This window comes from Meles meles, chromosome 19 (genome assembly GCF_922984935.1).
Source record: "Meles meles chromosome 19, mMelMel3.1 paternal haplotype, whole genome shotgun sequence".
NCBI classification, from domain to species: Eukaryota; Metazoa; Chordata; class Mammalia; order Carnivora; family Mustelidae; genus Meles; species Meles meles.
Genome location: NC_060084.1, coordinates 1,802,067 through 1,826,625, shown reverse-complemented (window position 1 = coordinate 1,826,625; position 24,559 = coordinate 1,802,067). Strand labels below are relative to the sequence as shown.

At 61.0% G+C, this 24,559-nt stretch overlaps 1 protein-coding gene across 5 annotated transcripts; it reads right to left on the bottom strand.

Annotated features, from left to right (window-relative positions):
• Window positions 1-1,461: 1,461 nt before the first annotated feature.
• Window positions 1,462-18,227, bottom strand: LOC123931064 (mucin-7-like). Of its 5 annotated transcripts, XR_006816216.1 has the most exons (6): window positions 17,606-18,227; window positions 12,309-13,549; window positions 9,766-10,238; window positions 8,670-9,449; window positions 3,493-3,603; window positions 1,462-1,478 (listed from the first exon to the last, which is right to left on the bottom strand). XR_006816216.1 is itself a non-coding variant. In XM_045987748.1 (4 exons), exons 2-4 carry the CDS (start codon window positions 12,891-12,893, stop codon window positions 9,410-9,412), a joined length of 1,098 nt encoding a protein of 365 aa, XP_045843704.1. In that variant the 5' UTR covers window positions 12,894-13,549; window positions 17,606-18,227; the 3' UTR covers window positions 5,886-9,409. The 5 variants fall into 5 exon arrangements, 3 of the variants coding, with proteins under 3 accessions (XP_045843704.1, XP_045843707.1, XP_045843705.1); XR_006816215.1 differs by lacking the exons at window positions 1,462-1,478; window positions 3,493-3,603 and adding an exon at window positions 5,886-8,241; XM_045987748.1 differs by lacking the exons at window positions 1,462-1,478; window positions 3,493-3,603 and having other exon boundaries at window positions 5,886-9,449.
• Window positions 18,228-24,559: the final 6,332 nt, after the last annotated feature.

The window sequence follows — 24,559 nt, the reverse complement described above, 5'->3', positions numbered from 1 at the left end:
GCTCTCTGGGGCCACCGCAATCCCGATGCTGAAAGAACACGGACACCGGACACACGGTGAGGAAGGAAATTGGACACCAACACTACCCATGAGCGCAGACCCAGGATTCCTACAATTCTGGCGACCCAGGCTTTGATCTGTCAAGTGGTACCACTTCGGAACAAATGTACGTTTACAGCAGGGGTACAGGACCGATTTGGTAAGTGAGAGTCTGTGTCAGTCGTCACAGGGGCAGACGGAAGGAGGACACCGAGGCAGGGACAGCAGTCGCTAAAACTCAGCCTCCTTTTATCTTGAAAACTGGGAAATGAAGAACAAAAGTAAACTTTGGCCGGGGCACCTGGCTGGCTCAGCCAGCAGAGCGAGCAACTCTTAATCTCAGGGTTGTGAGTTCAAGCCCCACGTTGGGCATGGAGCTTGCGTAAGATAAAAATTTAAAAAAAAATTTTTTTTTAATGTCTTAAAAAGAACACAATTAAACTTTCTTAGTATGATCAACCACACCTACCAAAATGCTTTAGTAAATACCATTCCTAGCGGTGCCCATTCGAAGCAGTGTCTTCAAAATCAGGCTCAAGGCAAGGATCCTTCAGCATGCGTGGGGGCAGTTACCAGCCTAGGGAGTGAGAAAGGCAGTGAAAACTCTCCGAGTTGGAAAAGGAAGAAACAAAGCCCTCAGTACTCTCAGATGATGTGATGCGTAAAAACCTGAACCTACAGGGGCACCCGGGTGACTCAGTCGGTAAAGCGTCTGCCTTCAGCTCAGGTCATGATCCCAGGGTCCTGGGTCCCACATCAGGCTCCTTGCTCAGTGGGCAGCCTGCTTCTCCCTCTGCCTGCCGCTCCCCCTGCTCGTGCTCTCTCTGTCTCTCTTTGTCAAATAAATAAATACATAATCTTTTTAAAAAGTTTACAGAAAAAATAATTAGGAATGATAAGAGCTGAAGTTTCAAGGTTATGTCCAATAATTAAAAACTCGGATTTGGAGCCACGGGACAGAGCGGCCAGCGGCCGGACTTGGGCAGAGGCCCCAGGGCACGGGCCATCAGAGAGCCCCTGGTCCCCAGGACCAGATGTGCCCAAGGCACCACCAAGGCTGGTGCAGGAATGTGGGTGGGTGTGGTTCCACCTGGCCGGAGAGGAGGCACGGCAGGTGGGGAGCAAACGTTTCCTGGTGCTAACCTCATGCACCGCATGCTTCACTCTCCACTGGTCCGGAAATACCGTCTCTGGGTTTCTTCCAGTCCAGCCAGCCTGCAACCCAACGGTCAGCTCAGATTCACGTTTGCGAGCCAGAGGCCCACTCAGGCCCGGCACCCTTGCTCTGTCGCCGGCGAGCCTGGCGTCTTTGTACCGTTCGCCTCTGTCTCCACGCGCCTGCTGCCCGCTGGCCCCCACCTCCTGGGAGAGAGGATGTGTTTGAGCTCGCCTGTCCGTCACCCGCGCTCACCTGCTCTGGTTACTACCCCGAACCTAGTCTGCAGAAGAAAAAAGGAAATCGTGCAGTATGGTGACAGGTCTGTGTTCTGAGTGGGGCTTGGCAGGGACCACGGGTCTGTGCTCTGTGCGGACTCAGGTGGGGCAGCTCGGCTCCCGAGGGTGATTCCGTGGCTGGGAGCTGAGATCTGCGGAAGGTCCTCTCCCTCGGAGGGCTGATGGGACCTCCCCATGGGGGCCGCCTTCCGAGGGCTGGCATCCCACGAGAACCGGGCGGAAGGTGCATCACTTCTATGACCCAGTGCCAGGTCTGGGATAGCGTTACTCTGACGGCAGTCACAAGCCCGCTGCTCAAGGGAACGAGATCTAGTCCCCACGTCTTTTGGGAGGAGCAGAAAACTCCCAGTATAGAAGAGCGTGCAGCTGGGAAGTGATGTTGGGAAAAACACAACCTGTAACTCCTTCCCTGGCTCCCGGCCCCCTTTGTCTCACAGTCCCATCCTCCGTCCAGAGAGGAAGCCCGTGACCCAGGCTGGGCCAGCCACACGACACTGTCGCTCCAGCCGCAGGGATCAGGCCGGCCGTGGGCACGTGACCCGGACCAGCCAGGCAGAAGCCAAGCCCGCGGCCACAAACCCCATGTTGGGAACGGACAGCGGGGCAGAGAGACTGGGACGACCCCTTCCTGTTGCTGTCCACCCAGGACTCTTGTCCTCAGGGTCTTACAAGAAAAACGACAGCTTAGCTGGACGAGCCATGGAACGGAGTTCTGTGTGACAGCCGAGCACAACCCCAGTTTATCCCCGGACCAAACAGCCACTTTCACGTCCACGCGCGTTCTTCAGGGAAACGAACGGAACGCCCAGCATCCCCGAGGACGGCGACTCTGTTTGAAGAGCTGCTCACAGAGGGACCGCGGCCTTTCGTTCGTCTTTCCAAGCACTGGACATAAAAGCCTCCGCATAACTTATCGGGGATGAGTGAGCGAGTGGAGCAGACCAGCAAAAGCTCCGTGACGGGGGCCCAGCGTCAGATCATCTGCATTTGAAGCCCACTCCCTCCTCTCGCTGGGTTTTGGATCTTAGGCTCTCGGCCTCGGGGCCCAATCTCTCAAATGTTGATGCCACAATCAACCACCCCGAGGCTTGCGGTGAGGAAGAGCGGGTCCAGCGGGGGCTCTGTCTGGTGACTGAGGACAGAAGAGGCGGAGAGTAACGGGGAGGTGCCCCCACCTCTGCGCCTGCAGGGCTGGGTTCTGGCTTCAGTACTTACACGTTCCTGACCCTCAGCAGGGCGGTTTGGGCTGGTCTCAGCCGGTGACTCTTCCGTGGGACGGTGTGGGATCACTCACGTGGCTGTAGTGGTTTGGGGGCTCCCGGGGCTGCGTGGTCAGAGGTGGCCGCTGCCACGGGCCTGGCGGTGGGTGTGGCTTGCCTGGCTCTCCTCGGCTCCCCACGGCCTCACCTTCCTTCTGCAGACTGGGACTCCTCATGGCCATCCAAGAGAGCAGGAGTGGGGACCGCAGGGGCCCTCAAAACTGAGGTCAGAGGTCACACGTCGCTCCTGCCACACTGTGTGGACCAAAGCTCTTTGCACATTGCCCGGTCACTTCATGGAGGGGCAGGTCCCTCGGCCTGCGTGTTCCAGCTCCTTCTCCCAACCGCACCCTCCCCTCCATCACCTGCCCCCGAAATCTGCCGCTTTTCCTCTGAACGGTTTTCTGCTGTCCTAGAGTGTGCCACAGACCTCGTGATCCAGTTCTGGACGTCCCACGTCTACAGTGGGCCGCGGGTCTGCCTTTCTTCTGGGCCTCTGGAGGCGATGTGTTCTCGGGCTTCTCCTGCAGTTTCTGCAGGCGCCGTGCTCCCTGGCCCGCGCCCATCTTCCCAGCCAGTGGCCTAGCGCCTTCGCCCCTGCCTGACCCCCCCGCCTGCCTCTCTTGCCCCTAAACTGTATTTATGCGTCGCCTGATTTTCTGGAACAATCAATCCACTCCCCTCGACACCCTCCATCACATGGACACGGGCCCCTTTGCCACGCAAGGTAAATACTCACGGGTTCCGGGCGCTTGGGACCGGACACCGCGGGGTGGTTATTCTGCCGCACGGAGTCTCACGTGCTCTCTCTCTGGTCTGGTAGCTTCCAGGCTTTTCCCAACATATTGCCCTATGAGGTTTAAAACAAAAGAGCCTGCCCCACTCTGTGTGATTAAAGGCTGGGCTCCCCAGCCCACCTCTCAGGCCACCCCTGCCTGCGGCGCTGGCCGCGGCCCGCAACCTCCCCACACCTCTGCTTCCCCACCTGCCCGTGGGGGCTGCTCGCGTCCCGTGGCTGCTTTAAGGAAACGGCACACGCTGGAAGCCAGTCGTCCAAGGTCACAGTTTCCGGGGAGGACGCTGGCGTGCAGACTGCCACCGTCCTCATGCGACAGAGGGAGCAGGCGCGCTGCCCGACGTCTCTGATCCTCTCAGGGCGGGGGGACCCCCAGGGACTCCTTCCAGCTGGGATCGCGGCTGCACGTTCAGCCACCTTGGGCTTCGACGTGGACGTCCTCCCAGCCACGCAACCCTGCAAGCCAGAAGGAGTGGCGATCCCTGCCTCCCTTCCCGGCTCCCACCCTCCTTCCGGCTCCTCTCGCTTTCTGCCCTCCACTCTTCTTTCCCACGCTGCCATTCATCTTTTTTTTAATTGAAAAACTAATGTGTGCGAATGATTAAACGAGACGCGGAAGCTACAGAGAGGTTAGCCTCGAAAACTACGTCTCCTTCTACCCGACACCTTTTAGGCTGCAGGACCCACCTGTCCAGAGCTAATAAGCAAGGTCATCCGTTTCTTGTGTGTGTTTGCGGAGATGGTCTCTCCCCGCACGCGTGTGTGTACGTGTGCCCGTGAACACATGTGTGCGCCCAGGTGCGTGTTGACAACACGGCACGTGTCTCTTCTACACAAACAGGAGCGTCTGTGCACCTTGTTCTTTTTAAAAAGCTTCGTTCACCCCAGAGCCTGTCCTGATCCCCTTGGACAGACGCACCCCTTCTTTCTCTCTACGCACAGGCGGCTGGTCTCCCCGTACCGGGCGGAGGGTATCCACCCCTCGCTCCAGAGAAACGTGAGGTCCTTCTGGGTCTTCACCGAAGTCAACAGGCACGATCCTTGCCAGCTCAGGAGCAGCGACATCCGTGCCCGTGCTCCTCTGAGCCTGCCTTAGTCCCGGGGTCGGCAGAAGGGGTTTTGAACACCCACGTCGCCCCCTGTCACCACGCAGCCGGCTCGGCTGGGAACATCTCTGGGGTTCACAGACAAGATGGAACAGCCCCAGATATGATCTCTGAGGCAGAAACTGCTGCGGGATGGGGCTAGGCCGCTCCGGCCCAGAGGGACAGGAGAGGGTTACGACCTTGCTTCCCGAGCGTGCCCGTTTCCCGTGGACGGTGGCCAGGCCTGCCACCACCGCAAACCGCCCTGCCGAGCCCACCCCATTCACACCTCAACGAGCGATCTGGAAATTATTTATAGACCCGAACTGCACAGAAGCCATTGTGTCTGCTGTTGCTGTGGAAACCGGGATGCGGCGCAAGCTTGGGCTCGAAGGGACCACGGAGGCTGGTGAAGGCGGCTGATCTCCAGTCGGGAGCCCCCAGCTCACACACACCATCAGGGGTCACCAGGAATGAAAGGAGTCCTTCAACCGTGCTTCTGGGGAGGGCTGGCATGTGTCCCGGAAAGCAGCACCAACCGAGCGTTCAGCTGCTGGTTGCTGGGTGGGTTTTGTTCAGACCTGGTGACAAAATCGTCCAGAACAAGGTCCCCAAGCCCGGCAAGTGTTGGTCAGCCGTGGAGCCTTTCAGGATGCCGGTTCCTTACCCCAGGCCGACTGCAGCAGGCTTCCAGGGGTGGAAGCCCATCGGAGTCAGTGACCCGAGCCCACCCACACTTGCGTCTACTCCCTGTCCTGGACGCTTTTGCTAACGTCTCAGTTTCCGCTGGTTTTTTGGGTGGAGACCAAACGCCTACGATGGAAGTTCTGTCCTTCCCCTTTCAGAAAATACGGATACTCTGTCCACTCTTAGGCACCTGGTTTTTTCACTTAACAGGAAGTTTTATTTTATTTTTTGTATTTTTTTAAAGATTGTGCTTATTTATTGGAGAGAGCGAGCGAGTGCACGCAGGGCAGACGGAGAAGCAGACTCCCTGCTGAGCGGAGAGCCCGAGAGGGGCTTGATCCCAGGACCCTGAGGTCATGATCTGAGCTGAAGGCAGACGCCCAACCGACTGAGCCCCCCAGGCACCCCGACACTATTTTTTTTTTGAAGATTTTATGTATTTATTTGACAGAGAGAGAGATCACAAGCAGGCAGAGAGGCAGGTAGGGGGGCGGGGAAGCAGGCTCCCTGCTGAGCAGAGACTCCAGTGTTTTCCCAAGGACCCTGAAATCATGACCTGAGCTGAAGGCAGAGACTTAACCCACTGAGCCCCCAGGTGCCTCAACACTGTGTTTTAAGGGTGTGCCCAGATCGGTGGCCGTGGCTGCTGTGGTTTTGGAACCGCACAGAGCCATCTCCCCTGATGCAGATCCTGCACAATTTCCCCAATCGTTGTTCTTAGGACAACTCGCCCAGAAGCCGAACATAATGTGCAGACTTGTTTTCAGGTGACTATTGGGTGTGTCCGTCCCCTGGGGAAATGGGTACAGGCCACGGGGGAGGAGGCCAAACAGGATGCCCGTGTCTTGGAGTGACATTAAGTCCCAGGCATTTCACTGGTGAGGGCGGAGGGCCTGCAGGAGCCCAGGACATTCCCCGGACAGTCTCCACAGGCCTGGCTATGGGAGATGGAAACGCACCAAAGCTCCAGGTTCACAGAAATGACAAGCATGGGTCCCCCCAAACCAGGCAGGAGGCCAGACCCTCTGCCCTGAACCACACTGGTCCCTGTGTTTGAATCCGACAGGTGGCTTCCCAGCGGCTCTGCCCTAGCTCAGGGACCAGTTTGTGGGGGACCTCCGTGAACAAGGGAGTACGAGGGGTCCACGGAGTACGGATCCATTCCCCCCAAGCCTGGTGCCCAGCAGGCGGCTGCTGTCCGACCCACTCCCCCCTCCCCCTGCCACCAGAGCCTCGAGAACACCCAGTCTGCCCGGCCGGCATGCCTGAGCCCCGGTTCCAGAATCACCCAGTCGCCCCCACGTGTTATGGATCTGTTTGTGCCGTCGGCGTACAAAACATTTATGGGCATTAAGGTGGTGATCGATTCCGCGTGGTGGATAGTAAAGGTTGAGGTCAGGTACGCAGGGTCCTGAACATGCTGGCCTCTGTGGTCCCCCCGAGTCGCTCCCCACATGGCCGTGTGAGCTCTGCATGTCATCCCTCGGCTGGAGGCCCGGCCCCAGCAGGGACCACGTGGTCCCGCGTGAGCCGCCTGCTTCCCGGGTGAGCCGCGTTTCTGTTACGCTGCTGTGCGTCAGGACTTCGGACTGCTGGCCACCTCTCTCGCTGCGACCCACCTCACGTCTTCCCAGCCCGTGCGGACCCTGCCGTGGGCAGGCAGGGGCCCTCCTTGTCTTCTCCCGCCTGTCTTCAAGGCCACGCAGCAGGTGGGCTGTGAGCCGGCCCGTGGGACGTCTCAGGGCCGGTCGGAGAGCACAGCCCTGTGGGTGCAGGAGGCAGAGACAGGCTCAGCGTGCACGGTGGGTGTGTTAACCCTGACCAGGAGGACCGAAGCGTCGGAGGAGGAGGTTTCTCTCTGCATCTCTCCTGTCAAGGTCCGGCCGGCAAGGCTCAGGCATGTCCTCACTCAGAACTCTCCGAGTCCTCTGGTGCTGGCTTGCCCACCAGGCTGCAGGCCCCCCGGCGGAGATCTGCACACGGAGGGGTCCCCGGGCGCTGCTAGGCAGAGACCTCAGTTCTGAGGCTGGGGTGGCCCTTTGGAGGTGTCCCAGGCAGAGGGGAGAGGCTGGGCCTCGGTCTCCTGCAGGGACTGCTGGGGGCTGTGGCTCCGGGCAAGGCCTCTGTCTTCCGCTGGGGGTGTTCCCGGAGAGCACGGAGGCGAGGCCACCTCCCAGCGGCAGGCGGAGTAGACGAAGGGTCACGTTCCCTGGGGCACGTGGTGCCTAATCGGGTGGGCTTAGGTGGGGCCACACCCCAGCCAGCGGGAAGGGGGTGCAAGGGCGGGCGCCCCCCAGGCTCAGGGAGGCGTTCAGGAGCGGCGCGCCTCACCTCTGCTCAAGCCCTTGGTTGGAACCCGGTCCCCTGGCTGCGGTGTGGTGTTTACCGTGAGCTGCGCGCGCCTGTCGGAAGCCGGGGTCTCTGTGGGAGAGCCACGGGCCCGCTCAGAACCAGGGGCCCTGAACAGGACAGCTGCGAAGGAGAGGCGCCGGCCTGACCGCCTGCGGCGGGTAGGAAAGGTGGGAAGTTCGGGAGAACTCAGGAGGTCCGTGCATGTTCATTTTCTAGGCTGCATAATCGCTCTCTCAGGCTTAGTGGCTGCAAACAGCTGCTGTGGGTCAGGAGTCCAGGCCCAGCTACGCTGCGTCTCTGCTCTAGGCCTCTCCGTGGGCTGCAGTCCTGGCGTGGGCTGGGCTGCGCGCTCATCCGGAGAGTCAGCCGGGGAGGCTGGCTCCAGGCTCACTCAGGTGGCTGGTGGCATTTATTTCCTTGTGGCTGAAGGACCCAGGATCTCACTTCATCACGGGCTGCACCTGGAGGCCACACTCAGGCCCTGCCTCACGGCTCCATCCACGGGCACTTCCCAGCACGGCCGTTTACTTCTGCGAGGCCCTCGGGAGGCTCTGTCTCCCTCCACCGGCTAAGACAGAGCCTTGAGTGACGAAACGTAGTGGCACCCCACATTCCATTGGTTAGAAGCAAGTCACGGGGGCGCCCGAGTGGCTCAGTTGGCTAAGTGTCTGACTCTTGGTTTCGGCTGAGGTCATGATCTCGGGGTCGTGGGATCGAGCCCCGCGTCGGGCTCTGCGTGCGTGTGGGGTCTGCTTCAGATCCTCTCTCTGCCTCTCTGCCCCTCCTCCCGCTCTCGCAAATCAATCTTTTATTTTTTAAAGGAGCAAGTCACAGGTCTTGCCCACACTTGACGGGAGGGGACCCCACAGGACGTGGTTCACGGCCAGTCGCCGTGGTAGTGTCTGCCACAGCACGAGGCTTGAACACAGTTTCAGAAGGCCCTTGTTCCAGACCCGCGGCTGCTGCGGCTGCGCGACCTCGGGCAAAGCTACTCACCTTCTGTGGGTCCCAGCGTCCTCACCCGTGACTAAGCAGTGGAGGTCAGCAGTCAGCGGTTTCGACACTAAATGGATGCACGTTTTTCTCGTGCTCGAAGGTGGTGTTCAGCTAGCAATGCTGTTCTTTGTTCATCCTAGGAATGCTCCGGGCCGCGGCTACGCACGCTAACCATAACCAAGTGTGCCGCAGTGTGCACGGGTCACAGCCACGTCTGTGTAATTCTCCAAGGGCAGGAAGGCCACCCTCGCTTCACGGACCAGGACACCTGGCTCAGAGAGGCTGAGGGACCTGCCCAAGCCACCCAGCTAGAACACGGCAGCGCTGGGCACTCGGCCCAGGCAGGCCCGACTTCAAAGCATGTGCCCTTCCCCTGCTGTCCCTCTATCTCTAATTGGCCGCTGTCACTGCTCTCTGAGGGAATTTAACTTTCCAGCAGGCAGGCTGGCGTGGGAGGAGGGGCTTGCTCTGACCGTGACAGAGTGCGGGTGGGGGGGATCCCGGCCGTCACCACGCCCTCCTGCTCACCCTCCCTTCACCACCCAGCAGCCCCTTTCAGCAGAACTTGGGAGGGGACAGCTTGGCTCTCTGGCAGCCAGGCTGGCCCTGGAGTGTGCTGACCGTCCCCACACGTCTTTATGACATCCCGTCTCACGGAGAACAGTGACCCAACCGGTCACCGCCAGTGAAATTGTCTTCAGAACCCGCTGGTGCATTTGCCTGCCACAGCCTTTCTGACTTTACTGGGGCTTCTGTCTCCACTGATGGCAGCTGGGGTTTCTGAAGGAGAGAGGGGGGCTGTTGCCCACCCACAGTAGGACTGTGTGGGGAGGGGCTTATGGGGTATAATTTGCAGGGGTGTGGCAGGCAGAGCGCCACCACGATGACACAGTGGTCCCACGTGGACGGCTGCCGAGATTCATCCACGCTGCGTCTGGGGCAGCGTGCAGGGGACTGGGGCTGGAATGTGGGGGGAACGTGAAGGCATAGCCTTAAAGGGCCTGACCTTCAGGTGAGAGACCTGGCCAGACGCCACCCTGGGGGAAGGGTCCAGAGGAGGAGACACTTGGACCTCCTTCTGCAACTTCCCACTTACCTTGTACCAGGGCACCCTCCGGGCTCCAGAAGCCAGAGAGCAAGGAGGGCTGTTTCTGCAGAACGTACCGGTCGCTCCGAGGGCGGAGAGCAGGGTGGACGGGGGTGGAGAGTGGGCGGGCAGGGGGGTTTGGAGGACGTCGGAGCAGGTGTTGGTGTGGGCATCAGCGTCAAGCTTTGTGGCTGAGGATGCGGCCGAAATCGCAGGGTGAGCAAGTGACAGCGTCTGTGCGTTACTTTGACTTCCTGGCCCGGAGCTGGCAGGAGGAGGACCTGGCAGGAGGGGACTGTTCTGCAGGAGAGACGGAGGGTGGGGTTGGGACAAGAGAACAGATGGGGAGGGGGAGCACGTGAGGAGGGCTGGAGGCAGAGAGCGCGGACAGGAGCCAGCGGGTGGCAGGAGGCTGCGGAGGGGACCGAGGTGACCAGCAGTCTGACTCTGCGATGGCTCGCTGCCTTCAACACCAAAGAGGCCTATGACAGCAAAAAAGCAAAATGTATACAACTTTGGGGGAAAGGAAGCCGCATCCTCCTGACCCGATGGCTGGGAAGGAATTAACAAGATCCTCAGCGCACAAACTGGAAGAAGATATTGGTCGCTTTGACATTAAAAATGTGAACATTTCCAGGGGCCCTGGGGGGCTCTGTCAGTTAGGCGTCTGCTGTCGGCTCGGGTCATGGTCTCGGGGTCCTGGGATGGAGCCCCTTGTCCGGCTCCCTGCTCAGCGGCGGCGTCTGCTTCTCCCTCTCCCACTCCCCGGCTCATGCGCGCGTACACTCACTCACTCTCTCTCCCAGATAAGTACATAAAATCTTTAAAATGTAGAGATTTCCATTACACAGGGAAGACACAAGTCACGGACTAAAAGTCACTCGCAGTATAAGCCGCCGAGGACAGGGGAGCATCCAGAGCCTCTGAGGAACTTCTGAAAACCTGCCAGGGGAAGGCAAGGAACCAGACGAGAGGCGAGCAAAGCGCACAGGCCGGTCTGGCAAGCGGAGGACAGGGCTTGGGCCCCGAGCGCTGCGCACTGCGGGGCTCGCCGACCCGCGGCAACACACGGGCCGGGTCTCGGCGCGCCACCGTTTCACGCCCCGCAGACGGGCAGAGCACCAGGCGTGGTCAGGGTGGGGGACGCAGCCATGTGGCACTCGCCGCAGGAAGGCCCCGCACGCGCCACCCGGTGCCCAGTGCTCTGCGGAGGGCGGCCGCGGAACGGCTCCGGTGTGCAGACACAGCACCAGCGTTCACGGCACTGTTTGTCATGGCAAGCAGCCTGGGAGCGTCGACACTCGATGACGGTAAATTTGTACAATGGGATCCTGGGGCCTCGACGACGAACGAATGAAAGCTGGTAACCCCCCACCTAACGAATCAGAAAAGCCGAGGGCAAGTGTGCACGTCTGAAGGGAGCCAGGGCAGGTGGTCTAGGGCTCACCCGGGAGCTGCGCGGGGTGCTGAGAGCCGACCCTCCCCCACGCTCCACCCGGACGGGAGGGAGGCCGCGTGTAGCGGTGTGTGCGCGGGGGGCCAGGGTATGCGTGAGTGTGGGTGACTGTGCCCGGCAGAGGGGGCAGGGGTGTGTGTGGGGGGGTGAGCGTTGGTGGGGAACGCAGTGTGTGTACACGCGGGCACACATATGGGCGAGTGTGAGTGGGCGTGCCTACACGAGTGCGGGGTGTGAGAGTGTATGCGAGGGCGTGACCGCGTGTGACACGTGAGAGCCGGAGTCTGAGCACGAACACGCGTGCATCGTGGTAGTGTGAGCGGCGTGTGGCGGTGGGTGTGTGAGTGTGTGCTAACGTGAGGCTGAGCGGCCGGCCCCCCAGTGCGGGTGACTTGGGGGCCGTCCCCGAGGTCCCCATCACTGGGCACGGGCCACTCTGGCAGCTCGAGCCACAGGGGGGCCCAAGGAACGGGATGGCTGGCCTCCCAGGAGCCGCCTTCAAGGGAAGATCGCTGTGATGGGCCCAGGCGCCAGGACCTCGCGTCCCCAGTTCTTCAGAAGGTTCCTACCAGGTGCACTACCTGGTCCGTCCAGCAGGTGGCGCTGCCCAGGCAGTTTGCAATGGAACGTCTAGGTCTGGGCCCAACCCCCCGTGTGCAAGTTGGGGAAACTGAGGCAGGACTTCCACACCAGGAATTCATTCCCACAGGTGCTGAGTGTTCATGGGGACTTGCTCCATGCCCGGGGCTGTGAACAGGGTGAGCAGAGCAATCAGGGCTCCCTCAGGAGTTCACGTCCCTGAGACGGGACAGGTGCGTGTCCCGTGGGAAGTGCCTGGCCCTGAAACCGTGCCCTCATCCCACATCCAGGCCAGTGTGCATGGGAGCCCCCCGTGTCGGCTGACCCCGAGCCCCTCTGGGATTTACGGTCATGGCTGTGCACCTCAGCTCCCTCGTTAGCGCCTGGTCTCTTCCGTCTCCGTGTTTCGGGGACTGGCAGCACGTCCCAGTGCACAAGAAGGGGGACACGGATGGACACGAGACACCCTGCAAAGGCACTGGGGCCCCTCCACGTGGGCACCTCAGTGAGCCCTTACCTGCGGTGCTGGGGTGTGTTCAGGACGCGTTCGAGTCCCAGCAGTTACTGTGGACGTGGGTCTTTGGACACGTGCTCCAGTGAAGCTGAGGTCCTGCCCGATGGAGTCGGGGGCTTTAAAGCCAACGTCAGATGTCAGAGACACAGAGACAGACACACCCAGCAGAGAGGCCCCGTGGGGACAGAAGCACAGGCTGGAAGGATGCGTCTGCGGGGGGTTGGTGGCCGCGTTGGCAGCCAGCGGAGGCAGGAAGGACCCCTCCAGAGGCCTCTGCCGACACCTGGATCTCAGTCCTCCCGCCTCCGGAATGGGAGGGAACAGACTTCTTTGTGCCCAGCCCCGCAGTCTGGGCTGTGGTGCTTGCTGCGGCCGCCCCGCGTTGCTCCTGTGGAGGGCACGCCCAGGACCGGGAGGGAGCCTCTGGCTCACAGCAGCCCCGAGGGGCAGGCTGGCTCCCCACCCACCTTTTCCTCCGAGACCTGGCTTGGCGGGGCCAAATATGGGCCAGGTGGGCGCCTCTGGGGCTCCTAGCCAGACCCGCCCAGATCTCAGCTCGCGGCTGCGAGCAGACCCCTCAGCCATCATGTTGACGCACACGTGTCCCCGTGTGTCCCCCACCCCGGCCCGTGCGTGCTCTGAGCACACACCTGAGTGGGGCTCCAGGCGGAGGCATGGTGAGGGGTCCTGTGCCTGCCACTTGCAAGACAGGGATGTGCCCTCGGAGCCTCTGCTGTCCCATCTGTAAGGGGCCAGTCCTAGCTGGCCCACAGGGCCATTGTTAGGATGACCCCAGACATGGCCGTCCCATGTGGGTAGAGCAGGTACTCCGTGAGCGGCGGACCCTGACAGTGGGCATGCAGTGCGGCCGAGAAGTCAGGGTGGGCGAGCCGAGGGACGGCAGCTCCTTGATTCCCACCCATGCGCGGCTGGCGTGCCGCAGGGAGGCAGGCGGTGGTTCGGGCAGGAGGGGCGGGCCTGGGGCAGCCCGAGGGCCCAGAGAAGGAAAGTCCGCTGCGGGCAGGGTTCACACGTGCAGCTCCCACGCAGCTGGCGGGTTAAAACCCGAGTATTGAAGAGACACGGGTTCTGCTGGCGGAGCTTCGGACACGGATGAGCAGGTGCGTGAGGTTCACAGCCGGCCTTGGCTTCGGATGCACGGAATCCAAATGGAAGGCTCCCAAAGTCGGGGTGATGTGGGGGGAGGGGACGGCACGCAGTGGATCACGTGATTTTCTCGCAACCTATGTGAGAGGTGCAGTTTCAGAGACTGACCTGAAAACCCGTGCACGCGAGTGTAGGGTCTGACCGTACACCCCAGGGCAACAGTGAACACAGGCAGGAGCAAGTGGGGGGCCTGTAGCCTGGTGGGGGGAGGACATGGATGGCAGCGCCGGGCGCCACGTAGGGGAGGGCTGCGTGGTCTGGCCCGCTGGGCCCCTCTACGGCCAGAAGTATCTGCTTCCGTGGGAATAGGAAGCTGGAGCCCCAGGGGAGGGAAGTTGAGGTTCGATTTTTGTTGCTTTTTTTAAGGTCAGATATTTCTGTAGGACCCACCTGCTGGGCGACTCATGGGGCGCTGTCCTCCTGCTGCCGTGGACACGCAGACCACAACATAAAGCAGTTATTCCTGTCTGATTTGTCCCTCCAGTGTAAACTTTGGCGCGTCTGGCTGTTCTTTTTTTTTTTTTTTTTTTTTTTTTTTTTTTTTTAAAGATTTTATTTATTTATTTGACAGAGAGAAATCACAAGAGAGGCAGGCAGAGAGAGAGGAAGGGAAGCAGGCTCTCCACTGAGCGGAGAGCCCGATGTGGGACTCGATCCCAGGACCCTGAGATCATGACCTGAGCTGAAGGCAGCGGCTTAACCCACTGAGCCACCCAGGCGCCCCCGCGTCTGGCTGTTCTAAAGGAACCGTCCAGCACGGGCCTCAGGGTCCCTTTACCCTGGTAAAGCCAGACCGGCCAGAGAGCGGTCCCAGACACAAAAGCCACTTTGTGCTTGAAGACGTCCCTCCCCCCCGGCCCCCCCCCCCCGTGTTATGTGTCATGGGAAGTATTGGGAACAGCAGACGCGTCCAGCCGCAGGGGATGGCAGAGTGATCAGCGCGGTTCCTCCAGACAGAGCGTCACCGGCCGTCCCCAGACGCAGCTACAAGTGTTACCACGTGCTCTCCAGACCCAGCAAAGTCACTTCCAAGAAGCCCTCTCCAAGGCACACCCAAGGGAGAGTGCGCAGCCTTTCACCACGATTGTGAAAAGCCGGACTCCACCTGGCTGCCCCCCAGCGGAGACGCGGTGGGACCAGCTTCCGAACGTGGAGTGCGGAACGGAGCGCAGAGACAGATGGGCAAGTTCAAAGATTTCAGGGGAGGGTCGATCTGCACAGGCGCGCTTGGGGCTCAAGGCGGTCAGCAAAGGACGTGGGAGCCAGCGGCCGTCGCCTGCCGGGAGCGCGGTCCCCCGCCCGCCTGGGGAGAAGAAGGGAGGCCCGCTGTGTGGGGCCAGCAGCCTCGCAGGGCCCTGGGACAGAGGCCGCGGCCCTTAGCGATGGTATGAGTATGTGCAGAACTTCTAAACACGGTTTATTTTCGCGTCTTTGCTCTCCTATCGCGGGGGCTGTGTGAGACCATGCAAGAAGGTAAAACATCTGACTGCGTGTACACGTGTGAACATACATGTGTGGATATGTGCGTGCACACATGTGCACGCGCGTGTGTACGTACATTTAAAGTCAGAAATATCACAGCAAGCACACATGTAGGACCTTCACTGTGTAAATCAGTGAGCAAATACCTTTCTCCAGGGATGGTTTTTGAAAATCGGTCTGGCCCAGTGAGCACCAGGGGGTTAACAGTGACAACCCCTGGGTATTAGGGTTACGGGCAATCTTTTTTTCTTCTCTCTTCATCACACTTTTTCTGTTCTGAATATTTTGCAATGCGTCCGTACTCCTCTTACGAGGAGAAAAATAACTATTTTGCAATAAACGCATAAATAAATGTTACAAGGAAAGCCAGTGTTGACCAGGATTACGAAACTGTGCCCACAGACCCTTGCGGAGGTTCTGCAAAGCGGGACAAGACGGCGGGCGGCCAGGGTGTGCTCGGTGCGTATATGACGCGTGCGGACGGCGGGGACCCTGCCTGGTGGGAGATGAGGGGCGGCCCCCTGATGGGCTGCTTCTGCCCTCATCTTTAATGGAAGATTCCCACACAAAAACGAATCAAACAGCCTTTTCGGAGAGGGCTGAGAGGAAGGGAGCTGGACGCCATCCCCAGACAAGAGGAAGGGGCACATCAGATCTAGACGGCCCTGGAAGATGGGACAGAGTCTGCTCTCCCAGTTGCTACACGGGGAAACCGAGGCCGAGGGGCACTAACGCTCCTTTCTCACTCACGGTGTCCTCACTGTTGTCTCGTGGGCTCCCTGCCAGAGCCCTTAGACTAGACGCTCTGGTAATCCCCATCTTACGGAAACAGAGCAGTTACGCAACTCGCCCGAGACCGCACAGCCAGAGCAGGCTTTGAAGCCCAGAGCCAGACTCCGAGGCCGCGTGCTCGGCCGTGCTTGCTGCCTCCGGGAGGGGCCTGACCGCCCTGGCCCACGGTTCCGTCCTTGCCGCTGAACGCCCCACCCGTGTCCAGGCCATTCCCTTGCCTGAAACACCCTCACTTTTCTGCTCTGCCTGAGGGGGAGGAAGGGCTGGGCTGCTCTGTGGGCAACATCCCTTCCCACACACTCGGACTTGCCAACCAGCTTGGGGCCATATCACTCACACCCAGCTGCCCCGGGCACCGTGGCCCCTTACTCACAGCTGGGTAGCGCCCCTGCTTCCCAGCCAGACAGCGTTTTCCCATCCTGCCTACACTTTCTGGAAAACCAGTGTCATGGCTGGTGACTGGATGGGCCTGGTCCTGAGTGGCCTTCCTGGCTGGCTGGGCCCTGGGGACATGGTAGGCACAGAAATAGCCAACTTCTCCCCAGCTGCTAAAAGACCGCCCAGCTGCTGGCACGAGGTCTGAGTGCCCGACTGCCCTGTTCTCTGCTCAGGACTGGCCCTGTTTCCTTCCTGGACAGAGCAGAAAGCAAAGCCTCAGTCTGAGACCCCAAGAGTTTCCAGGCTGGGACTCGGGGTGGGATGGGATGAGGAGCAGAGGCCATAGCCTCCAACAGCCTGAACATTCCCGCTGCCACTTGGGCTCGCAAGGTTTAAAAGTCCCCATTGCTCGGGAAGGACAAGGACAGGCTCAAGAGTCTGCCAGCCCAGCAGCAAGGGTCGATTCTCACTGGGGCAGGGATTCCTATGGGGTTCATGGAAGAGCTTCAGGGGTCTGTAAACTTAGATGGGAGAAGGAATTACAGCTTTCCCCCAGGCCCCAGCCTCAGCAGGATTAGCCAAGAGGCAACTTTGCTGCCCATGGAGACTTCAGACGGGCATACCAGCCAGAGTCAGTGCAGATATCTCAGAAAGGCTGTCCTCACTCCAACCTTCCCGGCAGGGGCCGTGGTCATGCCCACTTTACAGAAGACAGAACCAAGGGTCGGCAGGGACCCATGACTCAAGCTTGTGAATTCCAGCACGGGTCCATCTAACCCCAGTGCCCCAGCCACCCTCTTATTTTTGGACATATTTCCATGTGTGTGCCTGTCCCCCTAAGTACGTTGCTATGCATATCACAGACACGGTGTCAGTCCTGTAGACACTTCACTTCTGGAAACCCAGATCTCTTCCCCCTTCTTGCCCACCCTGCAGTCACAGGCTGAGAGATCCTGGGCCAGGAACCAGCAGGACCCCCTGAGTTCCCCCCTAGACCCCTGGTTTCTGGAGGACCCTCTTCCTTGGAGAATCTGAGGACAGAAGCTGGTGTCTTAGTTTTTGCCCGGGCTCGTTCCTCCTGAAGCCTTCAGTGCAAGCCCGGTGCTGCCTCTCTGCTATGGAGACACAACGTCTTCCCCCAGGTGTCCCGGCAGCTCTGGCGCCTGTGCCCCAGCTCCTCAACGTGTAGGGTCTGATCCCATAGGTAGTGAGCCCTCCGCCACTGGAGGCGTGTAAGTGAAGACTGAAAGGAGCTCTGGAGAGGGTGGGAAGATGCAGAGCGCATGCGAACCCAGGACATGGCCTGACTGGCATCGGGTTTCTGCACCTCGGCCCGCGGCATGCCAGGCCGGAGAGCTCTGCAGCTCCGCCCCGTGCCCACTGCAGGCTGTTTGGGGGCGCCGCTCCCTGTGCACTCGACGCCAGGAGCACCTCCCAGCCAACCGAAGCGACCCCCAAAAATGCCCCTGGGGGGAACTCACCCTGCTGAGAACTTCTGAAGTAGCGGGAACTGAAGGTCCCTTCTGTCCTCACACCCCGGACCGAATCTGCTCCCAGGACAGCCCCTGGTCCTCTGCTCGCGGCGCGGCGGCCTCTCCGTTGCTATGGAAACTGCGCCTTTCCCCGCCCCGCCGCCACCGCACTGGTACCTTCAACCCGGACCGGTGCGTGGAGCGGGGGACGCGCCGCAGGCAGCCGCGGTTCCTCTGCCGCCAGCCGCGAGCGGCAGCCCCGGCCTCCCCGGAGCCAGGATTCGGGGAGGGGCCGCACCGAGGGCGCCGCGGGCCGCAGGGGAGGAGGCGCAGGGGCTGGGTGCGCGGCTGCGGGGAGGCGCGGGGGTCTGACTCCCGCACCCGAGCGGAGATGAAGGAAGCAGGGTGGGCGGCTGGGCCTGGATGTGCTGCGGCTGCGGAGGCCCGGCCTGGCCTGGCCTCGCCCCGGAGGCAACAGACCCCACACCGGCCTTAAGCAGGGGCGAGTGACATACGCTGGGAGTGAGAAGGGGGTAGGAGAGGGGCTAGGAGACAGGTGGGAGGCCGTGGCAGCCGTCCAGGAAGGAGGCAGCGAGGAACCGGCGCGGTGGTGGCCAGAGCGGGGGCTGGGCCGGAGGGATGCGGCAGCGGGAAGAGCCGGGGCAGGGGCCAGGCCTCCTGGGGGTGGGGCAGGCCTCCTGGGGGTGGGGCCATATGCCCTTGGGGAGGGGCCAGGCATTGGGGGAAGGAGGGGGAGGGGCAGTCATATATTGTGGGAGGGGGTTCGGGCTGCATATCCTAAGGGTGGGGCCGTATATCCTAGTGGGTAGGGCAGTATGTCCTTGGGGCAGGGGCCAGGCCTCCTGGGGGTGGGGCCAGGCCTCCTGGGGGTGGGGCAGGCCTCCTGGGGGTGGAGCCAGGCCTCCTAGGGGTGGGGGCATATAGCCTAGGGGTGGAGCCAGGCGTTGGGGTGGGGGTGGAGGGGGGGGCCAGTCCTCCTGCCTGTGGGGCCGTGTATCTTAGGAGGCTGGGCAGGCCTTTGGTTGGAGAAGGGAAAGGAAAGCGCCCTCCTTGCCGCCCTCTGGCTGTCTCCCAGCCTGCTTTTCATGGGGCTCCCTCTGTGCTTCCTCCTAACCTCAGCCACCGGCCCAAACAGTACCTCTCGAAATCCTTGCCTGGAAAGCGTGTGCCTGGAACGGATCTGTCCGTGGGGTTCTGCTCGCGTCCCTGGGGATGATGCGGCCCGGGCGGCACACACGGCGCCTGGTCGGGGAGGGACTGGAGCGCTATGGCCCAGGCCGGACCGTGGGCCGCGCGCCGTTCGGGTGGGGAAGGAAACAACCCGAAACTGCTGTGGACTGAGGACGTGATGGGACAGACGCAGACGACTCCTCCTGAGGACAGACAACAGTAAGGCTGCGTGCGTGTGTGCTCATCCACGCTTCCGGGCGGCTCCAAGACACCGGCGCGCTGCTATGTTGCTTGCCTGTGGGGAGCTGGGCACTGAGACAGGCGAAGGGGACGTCTCACCTTATTCCCCAGCCGGCTGCGAGCTGCTTGTGTGCATGTCAGGGAACAGAACCCGGCTCAGCGTAGTCAATCAGGAGCACGTCTCATCGTGGGACCCAGAGCAGGCAGCCGGGGCAGCAGGGACCTCCCCCGGCTCCTGTCTTCCTGTCTGCACCACCGCCCTCCGTGGCCTCCACACAGGAAGGAGGGCCATGCAGAGCACAGAAACCAGCTGAGTGGGAAGGGCTCTTCCAGAAGCCTGTTCCTGCCATGCAGGGGCTGTCAGCGGAGCTGGGTCCCACAGCCCAACCCAGGGAAAGCTGGGACATGGGGGGTTTCAGTAAGGACTCGATGGCCCAGACGAAATCAGAACCCTGGTAGCAAAGAAGACAGAAGGCGTGGCGGCAGGACAGGTACACTGTGTGCCTTTTGAATTCTGTGCTAGGAAACTCCATCACGTACCTAAAGCAAACAGCCCTCTCCAGCACTTGTCCTGTCCCCGTGGCCCCCAGCTTGCGTGCATCCCAGAACCTCGGTCTCTGCACGCAGCCGCCCGTGGGAGCAGGTGCAGGCGCCGTTAGGAACGAGGAGGCTCAAGGCGGCATGGTCTTTCCCCTTCCTGCGGCGGGAGGACGGTGATATGCCAGGGACAGGTGAGATGGCAGATGGTGGCTGGGGGGGGTGGCAGTCTGCAAGGTAATGAGGTAGCTCATTATCGGGCAATTTCTGTGGCCGGCTGAGAGCCCAGCCCCAGTCCAACTCACTCAGCCCAGGGAGGTGAGGTCTGGGCCCGGTCCTGCCTGCTTTGAGAAGGCTCAGCTCTGCCTGCATGCAGAAGGTCCTGTGGTGCCCCCCTGTGAGGGGCCAGGATTCCCAAATCTGCTGCCTAGAGACCGGTGTGCTTCAAAGGCAGGTCCTAGGCTCGTCTGCCCGGAGAGGAAGATGCAGCAGGTCAGAGGGGCCCCGCAGCCTGCCGTTCTAGACAAGCTCCCAGGTGCTTCGGACGCAGTCGCGTCCCTGGTCGACCTGGGATCCACATTCAGAGAGCTTTGCTGAGCGCCTGCGGGAAGCTGAGCACGACTCCCTTTCCATGCACTGCGCCCCATCCGGTCCCCGGGATTGCCACCCATGAGAGGAAACTGGCATTAGCCCGTTTCACAGACAAGGACATAGAAACCTAGCCTGTGAAGTCCTGCGGTCGTCACACCGCTGTCCGGAAGGAGCCTCTATCCTGGCAGACAGGCTTGCTCGCAGGAGCGAGCCAAGTCTGTGCCTGTTGGCCCGTGTGACCTCCATGACCTGAAGGTGTCCACGGCTGGTCCTCTTCAGCAGAAGACAGACTGATGCCTTAGGGCTGTATCCTCGCCCTGAGTTCCAGCCCCATCAGATGGCAGGCACCTGCATTTGTCAAAGGAGCAGAATTAATATTATGTGACCGACATACATTCGTATATATGCACACACACACACGCACATTATGTATTGTATATATAAATCTCTCTCGCACACACACACACACACACGCACGTATATATGTACGGAGGCTAGCATTCCAGAGTGTGCAGGGTGGGCTGGCCTGGGCTGGAGACCCCAGGGACAGCTGATGCTACCGTCCCAGCCTGTTGCGTGCTGGCGGAATGCCCTCTGACTTGGAGGAGGTCAGTCTTTTGGCTCTGTTCAGGCCTTCACCTGATTGGATGAGACCCACCCTTATTATGGAGGGCAACCTTCTGTACTCAACCCACAGATTTAAAAGCTAGTCTCATCTAAAAACATCCAGAATAAGGTTTGACTAAATAAATATCCAGGCACTGTGGCCCAGCTGGCTTGACTCATAAAATCATACCTCACTATGCCCGGTAGATATTTGTGGAATGAATAAATCCAGGCCCATTCTGTTGGGGCAGAATCGTCTGATGGGCAATAGCCTGGACATGGGAAAACCTGCAGTGTCCTAGGCCAGCCCTTGCCCTACTGACCACCGCTCGGTGTGGCCTCAGCCCTGAGCTCCCATTTGTTCCTTTGCTGGAGGGAGACCAGTCTAGCCTGGGGCCAGCTGGGAATCTGCCCACTGCTCGGCCCAAGCAGAGGTGTCCAGCCCCGCAGGGCGTGGTGGCGTCCCCGGGGCAGCTCTGCAGCAATTGGAAGTGTCCCGGGTCTGAGCACTGAGCACCGGCTCTGGGAGATTGTGGACCGGTGTGCCCACACATTGACTGAGGCCCGAGGCTTGGCTTCCCTCTCCTCTTACGTAACCTGCCCCCGGGAGGGTTCCAAATGCTCACCCCGAGCTTACCGTGCCACATCGGCTTTGCCATCACCAGGGAGCGCAGTCAGGGCCCAGGCGACCTGGGGGGGGCGGGGGCTCTGGACTCTGGCTCTCTGGGTTTCAGTCCCCACTCTGCCACCTGGTACCGCGAGAGCAAACGACGTGGCTCGTTTCCTCTGCTGCCGCGCGGACGGCACCTGGGTGGTTGCGAGGGTCCAGCGGGCAGTGTGTGTGGGCTCTGAGGGGCCTGCGGACGGGAGTCACGAGTCAGCACTGTGGTGCCGTCCACAGAGGCCAGCCTCCCTCGGCCCTGCCATGGGCTCCCTGAAGGGAGGCCGGGGGGACAGCGGTGGTGTGCCGGGTCATTGGTGTCTCCTGCCACTGAGCTGTCCCCTGTAGATACCTCCCCTGAGGGCCGTGCCAGGCCGTCCGCCGGCGAGGACTCGGCCCACCTGCCTGCGGGGCGGCCCAGGACAGTGACCTGCCTTCTGCTGCCCACGGCTGTTACAGAGAGTCCGCATCTGTACTGTGGGGGTGGCGATCGTGGCGACGCCCTAGGATGGCTTTGGAGACGAATGGGAGTGTAGGAAGGGGCTCGCCCTGGAAGTTGGCGCAGAGGAAGGGCTCAGGACACAGGGTAGTGGTGTTGACGGGGGCGTGTGGATTGGAAATCCCAGCTCTCTCGAACTGAGCCCCCTGAAGCTTCCACTTCCTTCCTCAAACACGAAACTCACCGTTTCAAGGGTGTACTCAGTGGTGTTCGGCACATTCTCGGAGTTGTGACGATTCTCAGCACTACTTACTTCTGGAACTTTCCGTCGCCCCAAACAGAAACCCCGTCCCCATCAGCAGACACTTCCCACTGCGCTCCCCAGGCCCTGGCACCCACAAACCTGCTCACCCTCCCTGGATTTTCCTCCTCTGCACGCACAGCTCGTGTGGACCCTCACAGCAGGTGGGGGACTCTGCACCCCCATTCCCCCCTCCCTCTTATAGCACAGGTCAGCCCTTCCTGCCTTTTCACCGCCCGCTAACATCCCACTGTCCCCACAGCGTGTGTACCTGTTCTTCAGCCGATGGACACTTGGGCTGCCTCCCTATGCTAACGCTGGAAACACCTTTATCTGCAGAATTTTATTGAGATACGACATACCAGCCAAGCACACGAATCCCGCCGGGGCCGTGGGCTGCATTTTCAGAACGAAGGCATTCATGAAACAGTAAGAAACAGATCATCGCCAGCCCCGTTAGCCCCTGGGCTCCGGTCTCCTTGACACTGTCCCCATCGAGTGAGTGTCAAATGACCTTCAGCGCGGAAGGTTGGCTTCTGACCCAGCAGGCGTCTCTCTGGCTCACAGCTGTCTGGGACTCGTCCGTGCTGCACGCAGCTTCCGCTCGCTCCTGTTTGTCGTGGAGTGGCGCTCCATCGTCCAGCAGACCACGGTCCTTTATCCCTCCCACTGCGGACGGATAGCGGGTGGCTCCCGGGGACAGCTGTGACCAGCTGCACGCTGTGGACATCCTGGCATGCGTCTGTGGAAAGACAGGTGCGTCTGTTTCTGCTGCGAAGGGGGCTTGAAGTCGTGGCATGTGCGTGCTCAGCCTCCGCAGGCACGGCTGGCTACAAAGCTCGGTCACTCAGAACCCCCAAAGTGTCTGAAAGTGCCCGTTACACGCGCTCTCGGCCTCCATCAACGTTCGCTTTGTTTGGGCTTCACCGAGGTACAAGGTGCAGACCGCCCGACTGGTCCCCGTCTAGTGCGCGGTCCGCTGGAGCTGAGCGGACGCTGCGGGGCTGCACGGCCGTCCCCCGGGCCAATTTTAGGACGTTTGAATCACCATGAAAAGAATCCCTCAAGCCCTGACCATGAGCCTCAGACCCACCCCGCCCCAGCCTGGGCCATCTCCAATTTACCTCCCGTCCCCACGCAGTGCTGCCAGACGGCCGCGTGTCCGGCGACTGCTTCGCTTGACGCAGGGTTCCCGGCTCCCGCCTGCGCGGCACGTGACAGCACGTCAGCGTCGTCTGCGCTGATTCCGATTCCAGGGTGCGGATGCGCGTGTGTCCCCGGCCTGCTCAGCGGGTGCCTTGGGCTCTGTCGCGAGTAGCGCTGCCGTGGGTGTTCTGGTCCAGGTTTTGGTGCAGATGCATGTTCGCATTTCCCACGGGTCGGTACCCGGGAGTGGGAATTCTGGGCAGTTCCTCCGCGTTGAACTGTTGGAGGAAGCGCCAGACTTGGTTCCCGCCGTGGCCGCACCGCTGTCCCCCTCAGCAGCCGTCTCCACTCCCAGCAAGGACCACCACTCCACCAGGCGGGGCCGGGCATAGGGAAGCCCCGGGGAAGGTGGGATTTGTCGCCATGTGCGCGCTGGAGGGGAGCCGCGCTGCAATCGCGTGGACAGCCCAGGACGGCCGGCATCCGGGGAGAGTCCAGTCCCGCCTTCGTGGCAGCCGTGTACCCCGTGTCTCGAGGCAGCTGGGCCGAGAGTCAAGGTGGGGTCTGTGACCACGGGCTGTAGCTCCTCTCCCTGAGCTGTTCCGAGTCTCTGGTGGCAGAAGTCTCCCGGGAAGGGTGGTTCACCCCACAGGCGCAGGAGCCAGCCTTGGTGACTTGTGCGGCCTCTAGGGCGTGTCACACAGGCCCGGCCGGCAGTGCCGTCCAGCCCCGACTGGCGGTCCTGTGCTCCTGTTTTGCCAAAGCCCAGGTTTTGCTTCTTGGGGACGCTGGGACTGGTTCTCCGTCACTCACAGAAAGTTCCAGAAGTTGCCTTTGATGTGGAGAAATCCTCCAGAACAGAGGAAGGGGCTCTGGCTCCTGACTGCAAAGTGGTCAGCCCTCCCAGGGGACCGTTGCCGCTTGGATGGAAGCACAGAGGGGTCCGCGCGGGCTCTGGTCTGTGGGGACACCAGCTTCGGCATGAAGGCACCAGGTGCTGGGCGGTCACTGGGCACCATTGTGCCTGCAGGGGAGGCACTGCTGGGCAGTCACTGGGCACCGAGCTGCCTGTGGGAGAGGCCCTCCTCCTCGCCTGAGTTCTGGGCCTCTTCCTGGAACGAGACGCACCGTCTGCTGGAATCTGGGCTGGGCTGAGTAGCAGGGGCTTGGATTCAGCCCCTGACTCCCAAGTGGCCTTGGGCAGGTCACTGGCCTTCCCGGTCTCAGTTTGCCCATCAGCAGGAGCATAGG

Coding starts and splice junctions, on each gene's coding strand:
- LOC123931064 (XM_045987748.1), bottom strand. CDS start 12,893: ATGATGGCTGAGGGGTCTGCTCGCAGCCGCGAGCTGAGATCTGGGCGG. Junction 10,239..12,308: donor AACACACCCCAGCACCGCAG/GTAAGGGCTCAC, acceptor TTGCTGTCATAG/GCCTCTTTGGTGTTGAAGGC. Junction 9,450..9,765: donor GGAGGGTGCCCTGGTACAAG/GTAAGTGGGAAG, acceptor TCTCTCCTTCAG/AAACCCCAGCTGCCATCAGT.